Source organism: Ambystoma mexicanum, chromosome 6p, assembly GCF_040938575.1.
Source record: "Ambystoma mexicanum isolate Mex_15411 chromosome 6p, UKY_AmexF1_1, whole genome shotgun sequence".
NCBI lineage: Eukaryota > Metazoa > Chordata > Amphibia > Caudata > Ambystomatidae > Ambystoma > Ambystoma mexicanum.
Window position 1 is genome coordinate 773,771,386 of NC_090935.1, and position 19,236 is coordinate 773,790,621.

Genomic DNA, 19,236 nt, shown 5'->3' on the forward strand with positions numbered 1-19,236 from the left:
GCCAGGGGTGCCCATTTTCCCCCCTACTGTTTGCGATGGCTATCGAGCCCATGGCGGATAGTGTGGGAGACAAGCATACTCGCAAGGGGATACGCCTGCGTGATATGCCCGAAATAATTTCACTGTATGCGGATGACGTACTTCTGTACATCAGGGACCCCTTGGTCCATCTTGACCCAATCATCCGCGGAATAATCAAAAAGGGTACATTCTCGGGCTTCACCATAAATTACACCAAGTCAGAAATCTTCCTTCTCACGCCTGCAACTCCCCAACCGACATGCAAATTCTCGCTCAGGTGGGCCCCCGAGGGCATTAAGTACCTTGGAGTCCAGGTATCCCTGTCGAGATCCTCCTTATTGGCCGACAACTATGTGGCTGCCACGCAATATGCAGAAGCCAGAATGAAGAGGTGGAGCAACCTCCCCCTGTCCCTTTCTGGGAGACTGTCGCTAATCAAAATGATTATAGTTTCAAAGCTTCTATACATATTCGCTAACGTCCCACTCTGGCCCGGGAAGCACTATTTCACTGACCTGCATGCAGGGTGCGCCCGGTTCCTGTGGCATTCTGGTGCCATACGCAGGAAGTGGCAGCATATGACATTACCCTACGAGAGGGGGGGCTTTAGCGCACCGGATCTAACCCAATACTGGATAGCCGCACAAGCCCAACATGCAACACACTGGTATAAACACCAGGACCCTCCCCCTCAGGTTAAACTCGAGATCCTTGTGACCGAGTAGGTGAATGTCATGTCCCTAATCCTCTTTCATTCGTACCATTCGGACGCCCCGGCTGATCCAGTGACCACCACAATCAGGGCATGGAAAAAGATTCTGCAATCCCACTCTGAACCCCCAGCCGTACTATAAATGGCTGCCCTTATGGTCATTCCCTGGCCTCGCCCCCACACAGGATAAACTCCTCATGCGGCACTGGCTGGACCTGGGATATTGTACACTCTCCGACTTGTTCCCCGAGGGGAAATTCATCACTCCGCAGACATGGAAGCCAGGGCACTCCAAGTCATCACTGGAGTTATTGCAATACTTTAGACTCAGAGCGGCAGTCCAAGACATGTGGACCTCGTACCCGGATGAACCCCCTGAGTCCTCTGTGATCTGCTACATTGCTAATTCCGCAGGGGGTAGGGGCATAGTGTCCACCGTGTATAAAATGCTGATAGCACGAGCTGTGGAATCATCCCACAAAGTCCGGGACGCTTGGAGCCATGAGCTGAGTGTGGACATCACTGACGATATGTGGGCAAAAATGTGCATACACACACACACGCAAGGTCTCCCTTAATTCTAGATTTAGATGTGTGCATTATAAGCTACTTAATCGCCTGTATCATACTCCCCATGGGGTTGGGAAATTTGAACGCGATCAGCCTCATGCCTGACAGAAATGCAGATCCAACGAAGCAGATCACGCCCATATGTTCTGGTTCTGTGGGGTGCTGGCTCCATTTTGGGAGGCTGTGCTTGAGGCCCTCTCAGAGATGGTGGGGTTCCGGATTGACCCTGACCCCTTGGCTGTATTGTTTGGGCTGTGGGAGGGGACTGGCGCAAGGCGTGTCGCTAAATTCTTGAACGTGGGGGCGATAGTGGCTAAGAGATGCATTCTGCAGTGCTGGAAGCGGCAATCCCCCCCTTCGCTTGAAATGTGGTTAAGGCTCTTACCTGGACACAGATGTGTGAGGAGGACTATATCAACACACTGCCGGTGAATGCTCGCCCCAAAAACGTGTGGACAGAGTTCTGTAGCTACTTGAACAGCAAGGCTGACTTAGAATTCCTATATTCTCCCCCATCACCAGAGCAGGCAGTTGTGTAATCTGAACTATGAGCAGCCCTACTGGACCTGATGCACTCTTGCGAATGTACATGGTTTATCGCTAATGCTATGCCTTGTTGTCCATGCTCCAAATTATGTAACACGGTTTGTTGATGTAATGTGTAACGCACCAGTTACTGTTCCTTGCCAATAAAGAAAAGTTTTAAAAAAAACAGACCCACAACCTCAAAATTAATTCTCTCCTGTACCAGGAGCCAGTAATGACATTGTGTAGGTTTGAAATGCAAGTTCTTTTGGGGACTTTAAAAATTAGCCAAACTGTGGCCTTCTGTGCTCTCTGAAGTCCGGAGATCTGTTTCTCTAGACATCCGACAGGTAAGCTGTTATTATAGTCTAGGCGAGAGTTCACAAGTGCACCCACAATAATGGCATGATCTTGTGCTGGTATAAACGGAGAGCTAGACACAGGAGGCACAGCAAGTGGAAAACTGACTGAACCTTAGCACCAACCTGTTTTTGGCTGAAGATTTGCTTGCCAGATGCAGCCTAGATTCTTGATTTTAGCAGCATATTCGAGGTTTGCACCCATGAAACATGGGTGTTGTAAGGAACTCGTGGTGGCAAGAGTAAAGACAGACACAAGTGATCACAGTTCAAGGGTGTTTATTAAACTGTATATGCAGGTTGGAAAAACGCCTAATCTAAAAATAAATCTAAGATGGGACAAGCTACGACCATCAAATAATAACAAGGCAGTCCTAGTGGTGTCTTGTCAAATAGAAGGGCCTATACTAACAAAAAACTATTGCCATTCCTTACAACTAAATACAAAAGAGTGTTGGATAGGATTCACAAGAAAGAAAGAAGTGTTCACAAATGATAAGTCAGAATGTGGTAGCCGGTGTTCTCCCTTCCCTACGTTTTGAGCAGGGGATAAGGTGGGACTCCTGAGCACAGCACACTCTCGTACTTTCCCAGCACGAGACAACAGTTCAGTTTCTCAGGTATCAGGACCTTTGGTAGTTAAGTCTCTTTTCTACAAATAATCTCTTGCCTCTGAGGTGTGTTCAAAATAATAAACAAAAGTTCCTTTATGCTTGCACGTTGGGTGATGCCTTTTCACCCATGGATCACCCTTTTCCCAGTTCAGACCCTTCTCGATTGTTAGCCTCCCTCCGTTGGGTTCACTATGGCTTTCCTCAAAAACACTTTCACCTGTTGCATTCACAATTCTTAACGTCTTTTTAAACAGTCCACTGTGGACATCCCTCTGTCGGATTCACTCTTGTCAACACAATGATCATCAGGGCATCATGCTTTGCCCCATTCTGCCGGCATCCTTCCTTCGGGTTCACGTTTGCCAGCCTCTCAGTCCCTTCTATTTTTGTAACGCTCACCTGATTCCCACGGAGGCGCGGGTCTTGGCAGGAAGCTGTCTGTGACTTGAAAAGTGATGTGCAGGACTCGATTGGCTTCTGGGGTCGAACCTCTTCGCACTGTGTGTCGGACTCGAAGAGTGAGGTTTCTGCAGGTGAAAAAATATGGGGGTTAATGGTCTGGGTTGTTGAATGTCCCTCTCTCTCTCTCTCTCTTTTCCCAGCTTTTTCGTAGAGCCCCCAGGTCAACGTGCTCACCTTATATAGGTGAATGCTGGGCTCTCCATCTGCGTCTGGTGCAGGGTGCCGTTGCCAGTTCCTTCACTGGTGAAACACAGGCCTCTTGAATTCAGAGGATGGTTACCGTCGTTATCTGCACGAGCGGTGAGTTTCTGGACACCTTTTGTCTTTATAGTCTTTACATGCGTGGCACGTTTATGCAGACTCTGTATAATGCCTTTCCCTTATGTATTGCAGGGCTCTTGAGATGAAAGATGAAGTGAAGCGCCTGGAAGTTCGTAAGTATGGCAAGCGCTCTAACTGTCTCTTTCCTTGCAGCTTAGTTCGTGTTAAAGAGACGCCGGAGTATTCGCAGGCGTTTTATTGCGACGAGCGTGATGGACGTAAGTAAATACCTGCTTAATGTCTTTTCTTTTGCCTTTCAGATGTTGGGTTGTAGGGCCGGAGTCCGAGGAATGCCAGTAAGTTGTTAACGATACTTTGTCTTCACAGGCGGCGATGCAGAACGAAGAAATCCGGAATTCACAGCGTGCCGGTAAGTATGGCAATGCTTTTGTTCTTGCAGGTGGAGATGCGGCGTGAAGAAACGGCCGCCGCCGATGGATCAGGTAAGTAAGCACTGCGTGTAAAGTTCGCCTTGCTAACCTGTTGTTTCTGTTCTTTGCAGGTGCTGATGATGTCTGGATACTAAAATGGTAAGTAGAATTCTTGCAGGTCCAGGATCGGAAGAAGAAAGGCCGGAGCAGACTCGGTGAGCGTTCTGCTGCACATGCAGAATAACGCGAAGCACGCTTCATCTATCGTGTGTGGTTTAAATAGCCTTGGAGTGATGAGGCGTCTTCTTCCACGGCCCCGCCTAGGTAAGAAAAGAGTTCCAGTTTCCAGAAGAGTTCCAGTGCTGTATCCAGGGAGTGGAGCTGCCCCACCCAGGTAAGAAAGTAGTTCCTGTTCTCAGATGGCTTCTAAGTGGCTGGTAAGTAAGCTGCATGGTCTGCTGCAGGTAAGTCCACCCAAGCATCTTCACACCTATTATGAGCCCGGCGCTTCCAGTGCCGGGACCAATGGTTTTGATGAGCCTGGTGCCACCGGCGCCAGGACAAGGTCCAAAAGGTCCCAGTGGGGACCGGCTGGTGCTTAGGATTAGGGTTAGGGGCCTGCTTCCAAGGACGTTGAGCTGGTCCTGGCTCCTTGGAAGCAGTGGAAGCAGTGATCATGACAATTTTCCTACGATGCAGTATTCACTTACTTTGGGTTTTCAATGGTTTGTAGGTCAAAGACTTTCGACTGTAAAGGGGATTTGGATATCCACTTTATGACCACTTGGACCTTTTCCTTGCGGTTCTCCTAGGGCCTTCTGGTATAGGTAGTTTCAACAAACGTGGGATCAACCAGAGTTTCTCGAATGAGCACACGCGTGGTGCCGGAGACCCCTCTGCAGCTGGTTTTCACTTAATGTTAACAGTTCTTCTCTTATTTTGCCACTTGCAACTTTCATTCAACACAGTTCAGTTTCTTATTGGTTCTCCCCTCGGCTCACCGGCTGCGATGTACCGCTTGGCTTTCCTTGTCTCTGGAGTCAAGGACGGTACCATGGTAGCAAGCATCTCTCCCTGGCTTGGTTATCAGCGGAGGAGGGCTCTGTGTACCGTTACATCTGCTTCCAACAAAGCTGGCTATTGTTTGCAGTCTTATGATTCCTTTCACGGAGGCTTTGCGGGTCTACGTCGGAAAGGGCACGATCGCTTCTCTCCTTGTCATCCCTTTGGTTCGCCCCGCCTTTCTCCTCCTCTTGAACTGTCGTACTTGGATAGCTCTCTCATTGTGCGGTCTGCCTTGCTCGTAGTTTGCTCTTGTGCTCCACCTTTCATCCCTGTGCAGAAGGGAACGGGCCATCAGGTGTTCAATTGCCTGACCCTTGTGTTGGGACATGTCAGGTGAACGGCTCTGGTGTTAGTCCATTGTCTTTCGCAGTGTGCAAAAGTGTTTGTGTCGGAAAGGGGGTGGGGGCAGAGTATTTGAGTATCCTACGTAGGATTGGAAAAAGGGGTTATAAGAAGGGGGATACTGCGTCTCAGCCAACAGTGTCCCACTTCCAAAGACCCCCATCCAGATAGATCCTCCCTCACTGGTCCACACCCAGGAACTGGATCCAATAGCGATGGCAGTGTTATGGCCACCTGGATGACAGATCAACGGGGACTAGTGAGGGAGACACCTTCAGGTTTCTCACAGCGTGGAGGAAGTTTAGAGGTGTCTTTAAACAAATGGTTGTGGCCAAACAAGGCCACTTCTGTTTGCTAGCATTTAATTGTAACTCTATAATCAATGTATCCCCCAGTAATCCCGTTGGGGGAAATTCCCTGGAACAGAACCACTAACATTTCTGGTTAAGGTTGGAAACAAAGAAGTAACTTGAGAGGAAGAACTTAGCTTAGAAGTACATGAATCCCCACTAGTGGGAGACAAAGGAATGTCTGCTCAGAAAATCCAGTACAAGATTCTCAGACAGCTGAGCTTACTGACATTGAGCCGTCATTCACTATATACCAGAAAAACAATCACATTGCATCCCTACAAAGAGGAAGCAACTCTACACCACCAGAGAGTGCAGCAAGCTAGATTGGTTCAATACTTAGTACAAAAACTGTGATTTAATGCCAGTGACCGTGCTTCCCAAGCACAGTACGTCGAATAGCGTGATCCCTCGTGGCTTTTGTATCTCTCTCATAATTTTTAACATCTATATGAAGCCACTAAATGTTCTACTAATGGATTATGGGGCGGTATAAGAAAATACATGGAGGATACTTAAATTAGCTTTTATCTCGACCAGGATCCAGAGACTAATATCACCTATATAAAATCTTTCTGCAGTCAAATAGACCACTGGATGGCAGAGATTTGATTGGGTCACTTGACATCTCGAAAACTTTGGCGGAATATCCAGATTTCACTCTCGCCGGGCATTGTATAAAAAACTAAAACTAAAGTAAAAACATTGGGTTTCATTCTGGAATCCACCCTGTTTTGACCCCACAAATAAATAAAGTGATTAGCTCATCTCACTTTCAACTAATGATACTCAAACAGATTAGAACCCTGAAAATCACTGCTCCACCATTGCTTAGACGATTGTGCGATTGAGTCTGGATTACTCTAATGCCCGATATGCCGGTATTCCTAAATCTAGTTTGCACCAGCTCCAAGTAGTCCAAATACTGAGGCAGAGTGTAACCAACACTCCAAACCATGCCCATATCTGTCCATATCTGCCCAATCTACAGAATATTGCAATTGTTACTGGTAAGAGTTCTCATACCTCTAACTATCACCCATAAAACCTTTTATAAAAACTTTTTTCGAGCATCCTCTTAAATTCAACACACCCCGCTGGCATTGGTATGGCTCTTTTAGGTCTGAAGGAGAAGCATCCCTTTATACCCTGACCATCAACTGATTTAGACTCTCTAAGGGATTGGGCAAGTGCGATGCAGTCATACGACCAAACCTTGGGATGCCCTCCCAGAAGACCTTTGCTGTACTAAAAATGTATTGGCATTCAGGAAAAAACTTAAAACATATCTTCTGATTCTTGCCTTCCCTGTTCTATGATTATTTTTGGTAGAGCTAATTATTAGTGATTAGATACGATTTTGGTTGTGGCACCGACGCCGCCTACTCCTCCTCGAAGAAATATCTCTCTTGCTGAGGTAGATGAGGTAATGCATTGTCACAGTGCAGTCCATGAAGAACTGGATGCACTGCCCCATACAGAGGTGAGAGAAGCCACAAAGGTCAACCTAATAGCATGCAATTCAAAGAGGTTGATGTACTCCCTTGATTCCGCTGGAGACCAAAGGCTGCTAACCGTCAAGATTGTTCAGGTGAGAATACTAGCCTTTCAACAATGCATCAGTGACCAGTGTCACTTGAGGCCAAGGCTGTCAGAAAACTTTCACTGAGTACCCACCATTGGCTGTCCTATGAAAACTTTGTCAAGACCTCTAAGAGGTAAATTATGCGGCCCTCAAACTGAGACGACTGACAGTGCAGAACCAATTGAGACCTCAAGAGTCGAGACCTCATATCTAATGCACTGCCTGGCCTCTGGCACCAGAAAAATACAGGAGGACATGAGACCCAGAAGGCAGAAAAGCAACTTAAACTGGGATCCGGGTATAGAACCCAGAATGCTACATCCTCTGAAGGATTTGGATAGCACAGTCCTTGTGCAGAAACGCTCTGCACCAGTGAGTGTCTAGAATCACCCCAATGTACCACAGGGCCTGAGAAGGGGCTGTGTGGGACTTTTTGAAGTTGAGGGACAAGTGCAAGCTGTGCCTCGGATGGCACTTGGAGTACAGATGGTCTGATGCAGACTCTCGAGAGGAGGCCCGAATAGGCCAGTCATTCAGATAGGTAGAGAAGTGAATCAGGTCCTAAAACAAGAAGGGCAGGACACAAAACCTGCAATGGGTGCTCTCAAATATAAACCTCAAACAAATTCTTCCTGCGCTTTTGCTGCATCAGTATGTGAAAGTAGGTGTTGTGAAGGTTCAAGGACACTAACCCACCCTGAAGGTACAGGGATTAAAGGATCTTTTCAAGAGTCACATTTAAAACATGTCCTTGCTATGGTACAATTTGAGCATTGGCATACTGAGGATTGTCCACAGACCCTAGACTTTGTTCAGTACCAAAAATGATGGGAGCACCATCTCCACTGCGTCTCTGAAGCAAGCACCAGCTCTATGATGGCCTTAGCCTGAAGTTGGGAAATTACGTCCAGCAGAAGGGCATCCAATGGAGGACAAGTCAAGGAGGTATTGTGCAGTGGTCCTTGGTGGAAAGGGGCACTGTATCCCTATGCAATGACCTTCCAGGCTCAGGTATCAGAGGTGGTCTGGTGGAATGGCAAATACAAGTGGTTTGGAGACTAGGGGTACAGGAACAGACCATCAAGGTAGAAAGCCAGACTTTCACCTAGAAGGATACTTCTACGATGGGAAATCTATGTGAGAATGGAATCCAGTAAAATAAGGGATCATATACAGATGAAAGGTGTATGTGAACTAAAAGACTGCTTGTCTGCAAGAGATGTGATAAAAACATTCACAAAGTGTTTTTTCAAGGTTAGAGGGTCACTCTAATCAAGATAGTTCAGTGTACAAAAAAGCCAAAGCAAAGGCAGCAGACAAAGGCTACACTAATACTTAGCACTACACAAAGAAACAGAAACTGCACTAGAACACCACAGAAAATACTGGTTTGATTTCAAGGGTCAGCTTCAAGGATGCCTTACATTTGATGTTGAAAAGGTGGGGTGACTCTCGACCCTAAAGAAGAAGACTAGGCTGGTTCAACACTTAGTCAGATTAAGAATATAAATGAATAGTGACTCCAGAAGCAAAAAAGTCACAATTGAACAGGCTGTTTAATCATAAAAAATTAAAGATTCATCAATTTATTTTATTTATATGCATGAATGCCATATTTCGAAGTTCATATATACAATCATACATACCTATGGATAGCCTTGGATGCCTGTCTCTGTACAGCCACATTTCTTCCCTGGAGTGCACAAATGGCAGATGTGATCAGACATCTACTATAAATGTCGTCTTTTTTACTGATGTGCTTCAGCAGTTCATTCAGTGCAGCTGACGAAAGAGTAGCATCGCGTTTTGCCAGGCCCAAAGCACAAAGAGCTTGCAGACTTTCAATACTTGGCTCCTTTAAAATTGAACTGAAAAAATGACATTTTTTGGATCTACAAAGCAATGCAGGATTGCACATTTTTTCAATCAATTATAGCAATGCTCTCACTGAATCATGTTTGTCCTAAGGGCTAGCCTGACAGACTAAATGGCACAATTGATACTGTATGCTTAGCCCACAACCTTTCTTTCACAGAGCGTTTTATTTATAGTTCAAAAGCAAATATTTATTTTTTATCAACATAGTTTATTTCATGTTTTAACAGCTATAACAATATATCAATCACAAAACCTAAATGCAATAACAAGGAGCGAACCAAGGGGGGAAAAAAGAGAAAAAGGGGTCTGGTGAAATCACCCATACAAATCAGTAAAAACCCTCCAGACTTTCTCATATTCACGTAATTCATCCTTCCTGTGGAAGGAAACTTTCTCCCCACTAGACAGCATGCTCAAACTAATAATCCAATCCTCATGTTATGGCCTGGCTATATTTGAGCACAATCTTAATATTTGTTTTTATGTCATAATACATGCTCTGTATATTCATTTTTTCTTAGAATTACTCTGCTTCAGAAACAGAGGCATTAATCCTAATACATGGGAAACTGGGCTATTGGGGAGGAAAAGGCCAATAGTATTTCTACTCTATGCAGCACTTCATCCCAAAAGGCTTTTTTCACCTTATTACAATGTCCAAACATATGAATAGTCATTCCACCCGTGGATTTACATGACCACCAGGTATCTGTTGGTTACAACTTACAATACCACATCTTCCATGGGGGCCAATATAGATAATGGATTATCCTCTTTTGTGTAGCCGTTTCTATGTTCCTTTTTCGACAGTCATTTGTTCGATGGGTTTTTTGCAGAATTTCTTTTTCTCCCAAAACAAATTGAATGTTTTTTTTCTTTTAGGGGGAATGGAGGGGGGGGTTTCCCACCAAACCCCATCCCCTATTAATTTAGCACTATTGCCGACCCCACCACCCCGTATATACCCTTCCCCACACTCCCACTATGTTTTCGATGTTTTTTTTCTTCCTGGGGAGGGTGGGTAATTCGGCAAATAACCCATCGAAAACATGACTGTCAACAAATGAACGTGGTAGCACAGATCTAAATCAACTTTCCAATCGGATAGTACAGAGCACTTTTGGACCCAATCCTCTCGAGATGTATCCTGCCCCAACTACGACTCTCAGCTGTTTTTCCATCTAGATATCAGATATGCTGTATTGGGAGCAGTAAGATGGTGGTATCTAGTTGATGCAGATAAAGAAGAGGACTTGGATAACCTATAAAGTCCCGGAATGTCATGTAGGCTTACACTCAAAGTTGCAAAGAGAACATCAAGCATATTTTTGAGCCGTCTTTATCGTTGAATCTCTCAAGCACCAAGTTTGTACTTGAATTTGAAGAATACAAAATATAGTAATTTGCTCCCTTCCAGGACTTGATCCAAGATCCATATCCCAGCCTTCTGCCAACATTTTCATGAAATCATACGATTACCAATAGTTAAAGCAGAGGCAAGATCGATTGCCAGTAGATATTTTTAACCCTTGCAAACGTTATCATTCCATTTATTTATTACATGGCCAATTGGAGGTGACGTTTTAGCTAACTGAAATGTATTCTCCATATATAGTGAATACTTTAAAGGAATTGGTGAAATACACACTTCTTCTATTTTCTCCAAGTTTGGGCTCATGTTTGAGTCAGCAGTAATCCAATCAGGTTTGGAGTCACATGCTCACGAACAATGCCTTTTTCTCCCTCTTTAGGAATCTCAATTTTAGGCATCTCTTCTTTCCTATCTTAAAATGTCCTGTGCCTTTCTTACACTCGCCTCCTGAGTGCCGTCGTCTTGTCCCACTCTCCTGCGCACTTGCCTCTCGCTGTCTTGTCTGTCTGTCTACCCCTGGTACCCCCTCCTCTCCCACCTACTCTATGGTGCTCTCTGTCTCCCCTATCTTTTCTAACTGTTTTTCTATTGACTATCCTGCTCTCCTCACTAAGTCTGGTAGGAAAATGTTTAAAAAGGACATCCTGGTCTCCAACCCAGTCCTCCCTATCGCTGACACCTACATCAGTGCCTCCTCCAAGAAAACTCTCACCGACATCCTCTTTGTCATGCCTTCAACAGATCTATGGACCCTTCATATGGTCTCTGTTCTCTCTCCTTTCTCCGCTTCTCCTATTAATGGTGGTACCTGTTGGGACGCCCTCCTGGCCTCCTTCCTATCCTCTAAGGCAATCATTAATGTCTACTCTAATGGAGCCGTCTTGGTCCAAGGCCCTCAGGCCAACCTTCACCTCTTTGATAGACGCTTTCCGCGCCTCATCAACTTCCTTTCTTCTCCTGCTGTCCCCTTCCCCCTTTCCTTGGCTACCTTGCCTCCCCCTCCCTCTCTGCCCCCTCTCGGGTGCTTTATACACTTCCGCAGTGTGTACCTCTGATCTGTACCCCTCCCCGGAAGTCCTTCAAGGAGGGCATCCTTCTCCACATTGCCACTCTTAACTCCCGCTCTGCTGTCAAACACTCCTCTGATATCTGCCGCCTTCTTGAAGAACTTGACCTCGATGTCCTCGGTCTCACTGAGACATGGTTTACGGCCAGCTCTGTCACCAGCTTTGACACGCTCCTACCCGATGGCTACAAGATCCTCTCTGCGCCCAGGCCCAACCGCTCTGGTTATCTTCCCAGAGTGGATTCCTGCCTCTGACATTCCTACGCAGGCCTACTCCTCTTTTGAATGCCGTGTCTGCAGGCTCTCTCTCTCGCCTAGCCATACCCTTAATGTGGCTACTATCTATCGGCCACCAGGTCAGGTCTCTTGCTTCCTCTCTGAGTGGGCAAACTTCTCCTCCTCACTCCTGGCCTCTACCACTCAACTCCTCCTTCTTGGAGACTTCAACATCCACTTGGATGCCTCCTGTCCCCCTCTGAACTCTTTCGCGATCTCTGCGACTCTCTCTCACTAACCATTGTCCCCTCTGGCCTGACTCATTCTGCAGGGCACAATCTCGATGTTCTGATCTCTTCAGACCTTCCCCTCTCTGTCCCTCTCACCACTCCTCTCTCTTGGAGTGACCACTTTCTCCTATCCTCCCACCTCACCCTCCCTACCCTGCAGGCAAAGCCACCTCCGTCACTGCCACCCAACTTCTCGGTCATCCGACCCATGAAGAGTGTGTCAGTTGAGGCTTTTGCCGCCACCTTCTCACCTCCTCCTCCCCCCTGGCTGATTCTCACCCTGACACAGCCCTCTCCACACTCCACTCTTCTATATCTGATACTCTGTATGTCCTTGCCCCCGTCATGAGAATCCGTCTGATGCCCAAAGCCAAGTGTAACTCCTGGTATGACTCAGACCTCGTCACCCTAAAACGCAAGTGTAGGGTTGCCGATAGGAAATGGCGTGGCTCAAGTTCATCCTCTGAAAAAACTGGCCTGCCACCTGCTACAAAGGCAATACCGGCTCTCCGTCCTCACCAAGAAGAGAGCTCCTATCCAAGTTCACGTCTCTGCGGCATCTAACAACTCGGCTGAACTCTTTAAAATCTGCAAGGAACTGGCCAATCCTGCTGCAGTCTCTACTTCTCCTGTCCCTTCTCAGGCCCTCTGCACGACACTGGCTTCTCACTGCATCTAAAAACCTCAGGACATCCTGTCCTCACTCTCCTCCTCTTATCCCCCTTCCACTATTCCCTGCTCTTCCTCTGCCCCTTCAGCAGCCACCCCTCCCCCCTCCTTCTCTGCCTTTCCCCTTTTCTCTCCAGACAAGGTTTCTAGACAAGTCCGATCTATGAAAGTCTCGTCGAAACAGGTTCACCCCTGTTCCTCCAAAACTTCAAGGATCACATCGACTCCCTGGCTCATGCCCTGGCGGATTTCTGCAACCACTGCTTCACCACTGGAGTCTTCCCTTCCCCCCTGAAGCACTCTCTTGGGCACCCTCTTCTTAAGAAACCCTCTACCGACCCCTCCAGCCCGGCTAACTATCGCCCAATCTCCATCACTCCCTTCCTGGGCAAGCTCCTGGAGAAAATTGCCATCTCCCAGCTCAATCTCCACACTGAATCTGTTGGTTGTCTTCATGACCATCAGTCTGGCTTCAGAGCTGCCAGAAGCACGGAAACTGCTCTTCTGAACATCCATGAAGACCTGCTCTCCAACCTTGACTCTAACACCCCTTCCGTTCTTATCTTGCTTGATCTCTCTTCTGCCTTTGACATTGTCAACCATGCCATCCTGCTCAACCGTCTCAGTGATAACCTGGGTATCACTGTGCAGGCTCTGGTGTGGCTGATTTCTTTCCTCTCCAACCAACCCTCCCAGGTCCAACTTAGGTCCTTCCTCTCCGACATCTTTTTCTCTACCTGTGGTGTCCCCCAGGGATCTAACCTCTCTCCCTGGCTGTTCAACCAATACCTGGCACCCATTGCCCACCGCATCACCGCTCTCTGTCCCAACTTTCAGTGCTATGCGGATGATACCCAGCTCATTTTCAGGCTACCCTCGGCCTCCTCCTCCTCTCTTTCCCTCATCTCCGACTGTCTGTCTGCCATCCAGAAATGGTGTGCCGCCAACGACCTCTGTCTTAATGCCAGTAAGATTGAGATTCTACTCATCGGCACACCCACTGCCTCCTTCCCTACAGCTCTCTGGCTGGCCTCTCTAGGCCCACCTCCCACTCCCACCTGCAAGGCTAAAAACCTCGGGGTCATCTTCGACTCTGCACTCTCCTTCTCCCCTCACATCACTGACATCTCTAAGAAGTCACACTACCAGCTGCACCTCCTTAGAGGTATTCTTCCTTTCCTCTCCTTCCCCCAGAAGCTCTCTGTCTCCAGAGCCCTGGTCCGCTCTAAGCTGGACTACTGTAACAACCTCTATTTCAATCTGCCTGCTCCACTCTCCGCCCTCTACAATTTATCCAGAACAGGACTGCGAGACTTGCCCTTGGCCTCAAGCCCAGGGATCGTATCTCTCCAGGACTGAAATCTCTGCACTGGCTCATAGTGGCTGCAAGGATTAAGTTGAAAACCCTCTGCATTGTACACAAGGCTTCTGGGGTCTGGGGCCGCAATACCTTCAACTCTCTCTCCCTAAATATCTTCCTTCTCGAGCTCTTCGCTCATCTGCCTCCAACTCCCTCAGGGTTAGTCGCTTCTCCAAACAACGAGTTGGTGGCAGATCACTATCTTCGGCAGGGGCCTCTCTCTGGAACAGCCTTCCTGCCTCCCTGAAACTCGCGGAGAACCATCTCCAGTTCCGGAAACACCTCAAAACCTACCTCTTTGCTTCCGCTTTCTCTCCTCCCCTCCCCTGCTGAATTCCTGACTGAAACTGCACTGGTTACCTGGCCACCCTTTCTGATCTCTGGCCCAGGCCCCATCAATTGCCCAACTGCACTGCCTCCCTGGCAACCCCTGCACTTGGAGACCGTATCCCTTCAGTCCCCCTACCAGCACTTATGTCTGCACTTCCTTGCACTTGGCTCTAGCTGGCTGTTTTATTTGTCTTATTTATCTTATTTATTCCGCTTTCCCATGTACTGCACTTTCCCCTCTCCCTTCCCCCGCGCACTTTTCCTTTCCCCCCTTCCCATGCACTTGCGCGATCTGAATGACACCTGGCCTAGTAGGATCGTTGTCTGTCCTCCCTCTGTTCCCCCCTTGCCTCGTCGTGCCTTGAAACACTTGTGTATAGGCGCATTATAAACACCATATCATATTCCCTGTCGTTACGCTGGGAATCCTTGGTGAAAGAAAAAAACGTTTACAGTTTCACTATAAAACTGTATTTCTCCTCTAAACCAATCACTGTCCCCATCCAATGACAGTCCTCTCCCTAAGCCCCGCCTCTGGCAACCAATTTTAGATTTGGTAAGCTCGTAAAGTGGCAGTATGACCAAGAAGAGCCACAGAGGGGCTGGAGGGAGGGTTCGCATGTGAATCCATGCCAGACCCATGCTGGAGAACAATAGATACAGGTAAGTAACTTAAACCTTCTCCAGCATGGGGTCTGGCATGGATTCACATGCTCATGAATAACAAATACACAGCAGTACAACATTACACAACCGCAGGAGGTGGCAAAGCTCAACAGAAGCAATTAATACCTACCCCTGGAACAGACTCACCTCAAGCGAACAGTTTGTGAAGCACTGGCTGGCCGACTCTGGACTTCTTCCTGGAATCCCTGTCGACACAGTAGAACTTTGCGAAGGGATGCGTGGACCTCCACGTTGCAGCTCTGCAGATGTCGAGCAGGGGCACACTAGAAAGGAATGCTGTCATCGCAGCAATTGCTCTGGTGGAGTGGGCTCTCAGACGGTCCGGCAAAGGCTGTTTAGCCAGCTGATGACAGGGCATAATGCAGCCAGAGAGCCATCTTGAGATAGAAGCCTACGACAAGGCCTTCCCATGATTGACAGGTCCAAAGTTCACAAACAATTGAGAAGTTTTCCGTAAACACTTTGTGCGTGCCACGTAGAACTTCAAGGCACACGCAAAGTCCAGCAAATCCAAGGTCCTCTCCGGCGGCGACAAAGGATTCAGGAAGAAAACAGGCAACACCAGCGGCTCATTGAGGTGGAATTCCAACGGAACATTCAGCATGAAAGTGGGGTGCGTACTCAGTAACACCCTTGTTTCGTGCAAAGTCAGATACGGCTGCTTGCAGGATAGGGCCTGGATCACCCTTGCTCGTCTGACTGTGGTGATGGCTACAAGGAATGCCGTCTTCCACGAGAGAAACTTGAGTGGGGCTTGTTGCATGGGTTCGAAAGGTGCCCCCATGAGTCTTGTCAGGACCACATTGAGTTCCCATGTCGTGGCAAGCGCCTTTACTGGAGGGAAAGATCGGAAAACCCCCTTGAGAAATTCTTTGACGAGTCTGTGGGACCAACGCAAGGATCTTCCCGAAGATCTGGTGTAGCGTGAGATGGCCGCCAGGTGTACCTTGATGAATGCGTGAGCCAGCCCAGCTTTTGCCAAGTAAAGAAAGTATGGAAGAATCTCTGGGACCATGACCCTCAGAGGGGTAATCTTCTGCGACCAGCACCACTTAGCAAAACGCTTCCACTTATGGCCGTAGCACCTTAGAGTCGACGACGCCCTGACTTTGGTGAGGACCTCTCTGCAGTCCGCTGGTAGCTCATAACCACCAAACTCTAAGGCTGCAGGAGCCATGCCTTCAGGTTTAGAAATCCTGGGTCGTGATGAAGGATTGCACCTCCGTCCCTGGTGAGCAGATCTGGAAGTACCAGCAAATTGATTGGAGGCAACACTGACAGGCTAAGTAGGTTCGGATACCAAATCTGCCTCGGCCATGCCGGGGCAATGAGTATCATCTTGCACCAACACTGTCTGAGTGTGTTGATCACACGTAGCAGAAGAGGAAACAGGGAAAAGGCACACAGAAACAGACCTTCCCATGGGAAGGAGAATGCACCCCCAACGCTCCTCAGTTGGTGGAATCGGCTGGCAAACATCTGGCATTTTGAGTTTGCCGCCGTGGCAAAAAGAGCGATCAGAGGTCTGCCCCATTTGACTTACAAACGGTCCACCTGATCCTGACAAAGCTCCCACTCTTGGCAGGAGCGCAGCTCCCTGCTGGCGGAGTCAGCAATGGTGTTCATGATGCCTGCCAGTTGGAATGGGACGAGGAACATTCCCTGTCCGATGGCCCAATGCCACAAGTCCTGAGCTTCCTTGGAGACTGATGGGGATGCCAGGCATGGCACTGTGTTGAGCCTGGAGCCGAGGAACAGCGCGTTCTGCTGTGGCATTACGCAGGACTTTGGATAGTTCACGTAGAACACCAGTTCTACGTGAACTACTGACCAGTTGTCAGTAGCCAGACTGTCTCCTCCTGTGCTCGGTGGCCAGTTCCCGGGAGCGAGCTCGTACTAGCCAATCGTCTAGGTACGGGTATACATGCACTCCCTGCAGACGCAGGTGGGCCATCACCGCGGCCAGGCATTTTGTGAACACCCTTGGTGCCGACTTTGAGCCGAAAAGTAGGGCCTTGAATTGGTAGTGTTGACCTTTTAACACAAACCGTAGGAATTTACAATGTTTCCTGTGGAAGGGGACATGGAAGTACGTATCCTCTAGGTCCAACGACATCAAGAAATCTCCTTCCTCCACTTGACCGAGCACGTGTTGCAACGTGACCATCCTGAATTTTTGGGATTTCAAGTACTTGTTCAGACAGCGCAAGATCAGGATGGGTCTCAAACCTCCCAGTCTTCTTTTTGACCAGAAAGTATCTGGAATAGACTCCGAGCTCTATTGGCCCTTTCCGTAAAATGGCTCCCACATCTTCCAGCAACTGAGGGATATGCTGTTCCTGACGGAGAACCAGTGTAATACACGGGCACCTGCGTTGGAACTCCAAGGTGTGCCCCTCGGCAAGAGCGTCCAGCACCCATCTGTCAGTGGTGATGATCTTCCACTCGCTGATGAACCTCGTCAGCCGGCCTCCAACCGGGTTGCAGGAGTGGGTGCCCAACGTCTTGGCTGGTTCAGGCTTGTTTGGGCGTTGGTGCCCTGAGGGCAACGCTGACCGCAGCTACTGTAGGCCTGGCAGTGACCCCTGCAGGCTTCCTGCATGGAGGATCAAGGAAGTTGCCTGTATGATGTGGGTTATCACTTGGATGATCTGCTCTATTTTCCCCTGGAGGAACGAAAAGGTAACGAGCGATGCTGCTGCTGCAGAGTGCCACGGGAATGTGCCGTCTCCGTGTCCGTCTTTATGGCTTCAAGGGATTCGTCAACTGCTTTCCCAAACAGATTCTCGCTGTCGAAAGGCATGTCCAGCACCTTCGCATGAACGTCCTGGCGAAAGCTTATGGCCTTCAACCATCCCTGCCAAAGGAGGGCAAACTCTGTATCCCATTTGACGGAAGCCAGTGTCGGCGATGTCCGCTGCCACCGTAATGGCATGGTCCAACGCCATCTCCCTTTCCTGAAAGAGGGTAAGAGGCAAGAGCCTCAGTTTTCCTTTCATCGGGGAGGGATTCAAGGATAGGACCCAGCTCGTACCAACGCTCCTGGTCGTATTGGGCCACGATAGCCAGAGCATTGGCCTCCTTGATCATGGATGTCGCCGTGTAGATGGCTCTCTTCCCCATGACGTTCATCTTCTTCCCCTTGTTGTCCGGGGGGACTGATGATGCGAAAGCCGGGTTGGCAGAACATTTCCTTGCGGCAGCCGACACTACTGAGTCCGGCGGCAGTTGTGACATCAAGCACTTGGGTGCAGAGTCTGGCAATTTGTATTTCTTCTCCAGCCTGCCCCGTTTTGTAGGAGAAGGGCACTGGTTTTTCATGAGGGCAAGGCCTTTCTCCTAAATGTCCAAAAAGGGTACCGCCATGATCGTCTTCCTCTTGGACTCCCGTCGCTGATGTAGAAAGACCTCCTTTCTTGGTTTCCTCAGGCACTAGCTGGAACAGCTCGGAGGCCCTGGAGATCTTCGAGTGGAATGATCCCACCTCATCTGGTGGAGAGCCTCCATGAGGGGCATCCAGGTGCAATCATCGTCTGCCGGGACAAAGTCTGTCGGTTTCTGTGGCCATCTCTGTACCAGTGTCAGTGTGTGTATCCGGGTCCTCTGTTGGAGTTGGGTCCCAACTTGGTGGAGGAGGCTGATGCAGCAGCGCCGGATGACGCTTCCTCTTCTTACAGAGGCTGGTCAGGGCCCTCCGTTAAAACAGGTGCTGGTGCTGTGGGCAAACTCTGCTGGATCTATGTCACTAGGGTGTGGAGAGTCGACAGGATGTCGATGGATATGTCCTTCGGCTGCGGAAAGAATTATGGAGTGCTTGGCCCTGCGCCACCGTCTTCCTCGTGGACAGATGCTTGGTCGTCGTCGTCCGTGGATGAGATGTCCATTGGCTGAACGTACGCCTTGGAGGGCTGCTTTGGGGCCTCTTCGTTCACCCCCCTTTTTTCCCTCCTGAGGGCTGTGTACTGGGACCCGACCCAGTGCTTTTCCCTCCGCAGGGGTGCCCGCAGCCTTTGCCGCTGCCGCGGCGGTGGTGTCTCACCTGGGAGGCAGGCAAACTCTCTCTTTGCTGTA

General features: G+C 48.7%; 1 protein-coding gene across 1 annotated transcript in view; it reads right to left on the reverse strand.

Annotated features, from left to right (window-relative positions):
* SKIC3 (SKI3 subunit of superkiller complex) overlaps positions 1-19,236 on the reverse strand; it is a 2,336,627-nt gene that overhangs the window by 668,988 nt on the left and 1,648,403 nt on the right. The window contains exon 31 of the mRNA XM_069627646.1: positions 8,944-9,165. Within this exon, the coding sequence (XP_069483747.1) occupies positions 8,944-9,165 (222 nt within the window). The remainder of the gene's footprint in view (positions 1-8,943; positions 9,166-19,236) is intronic.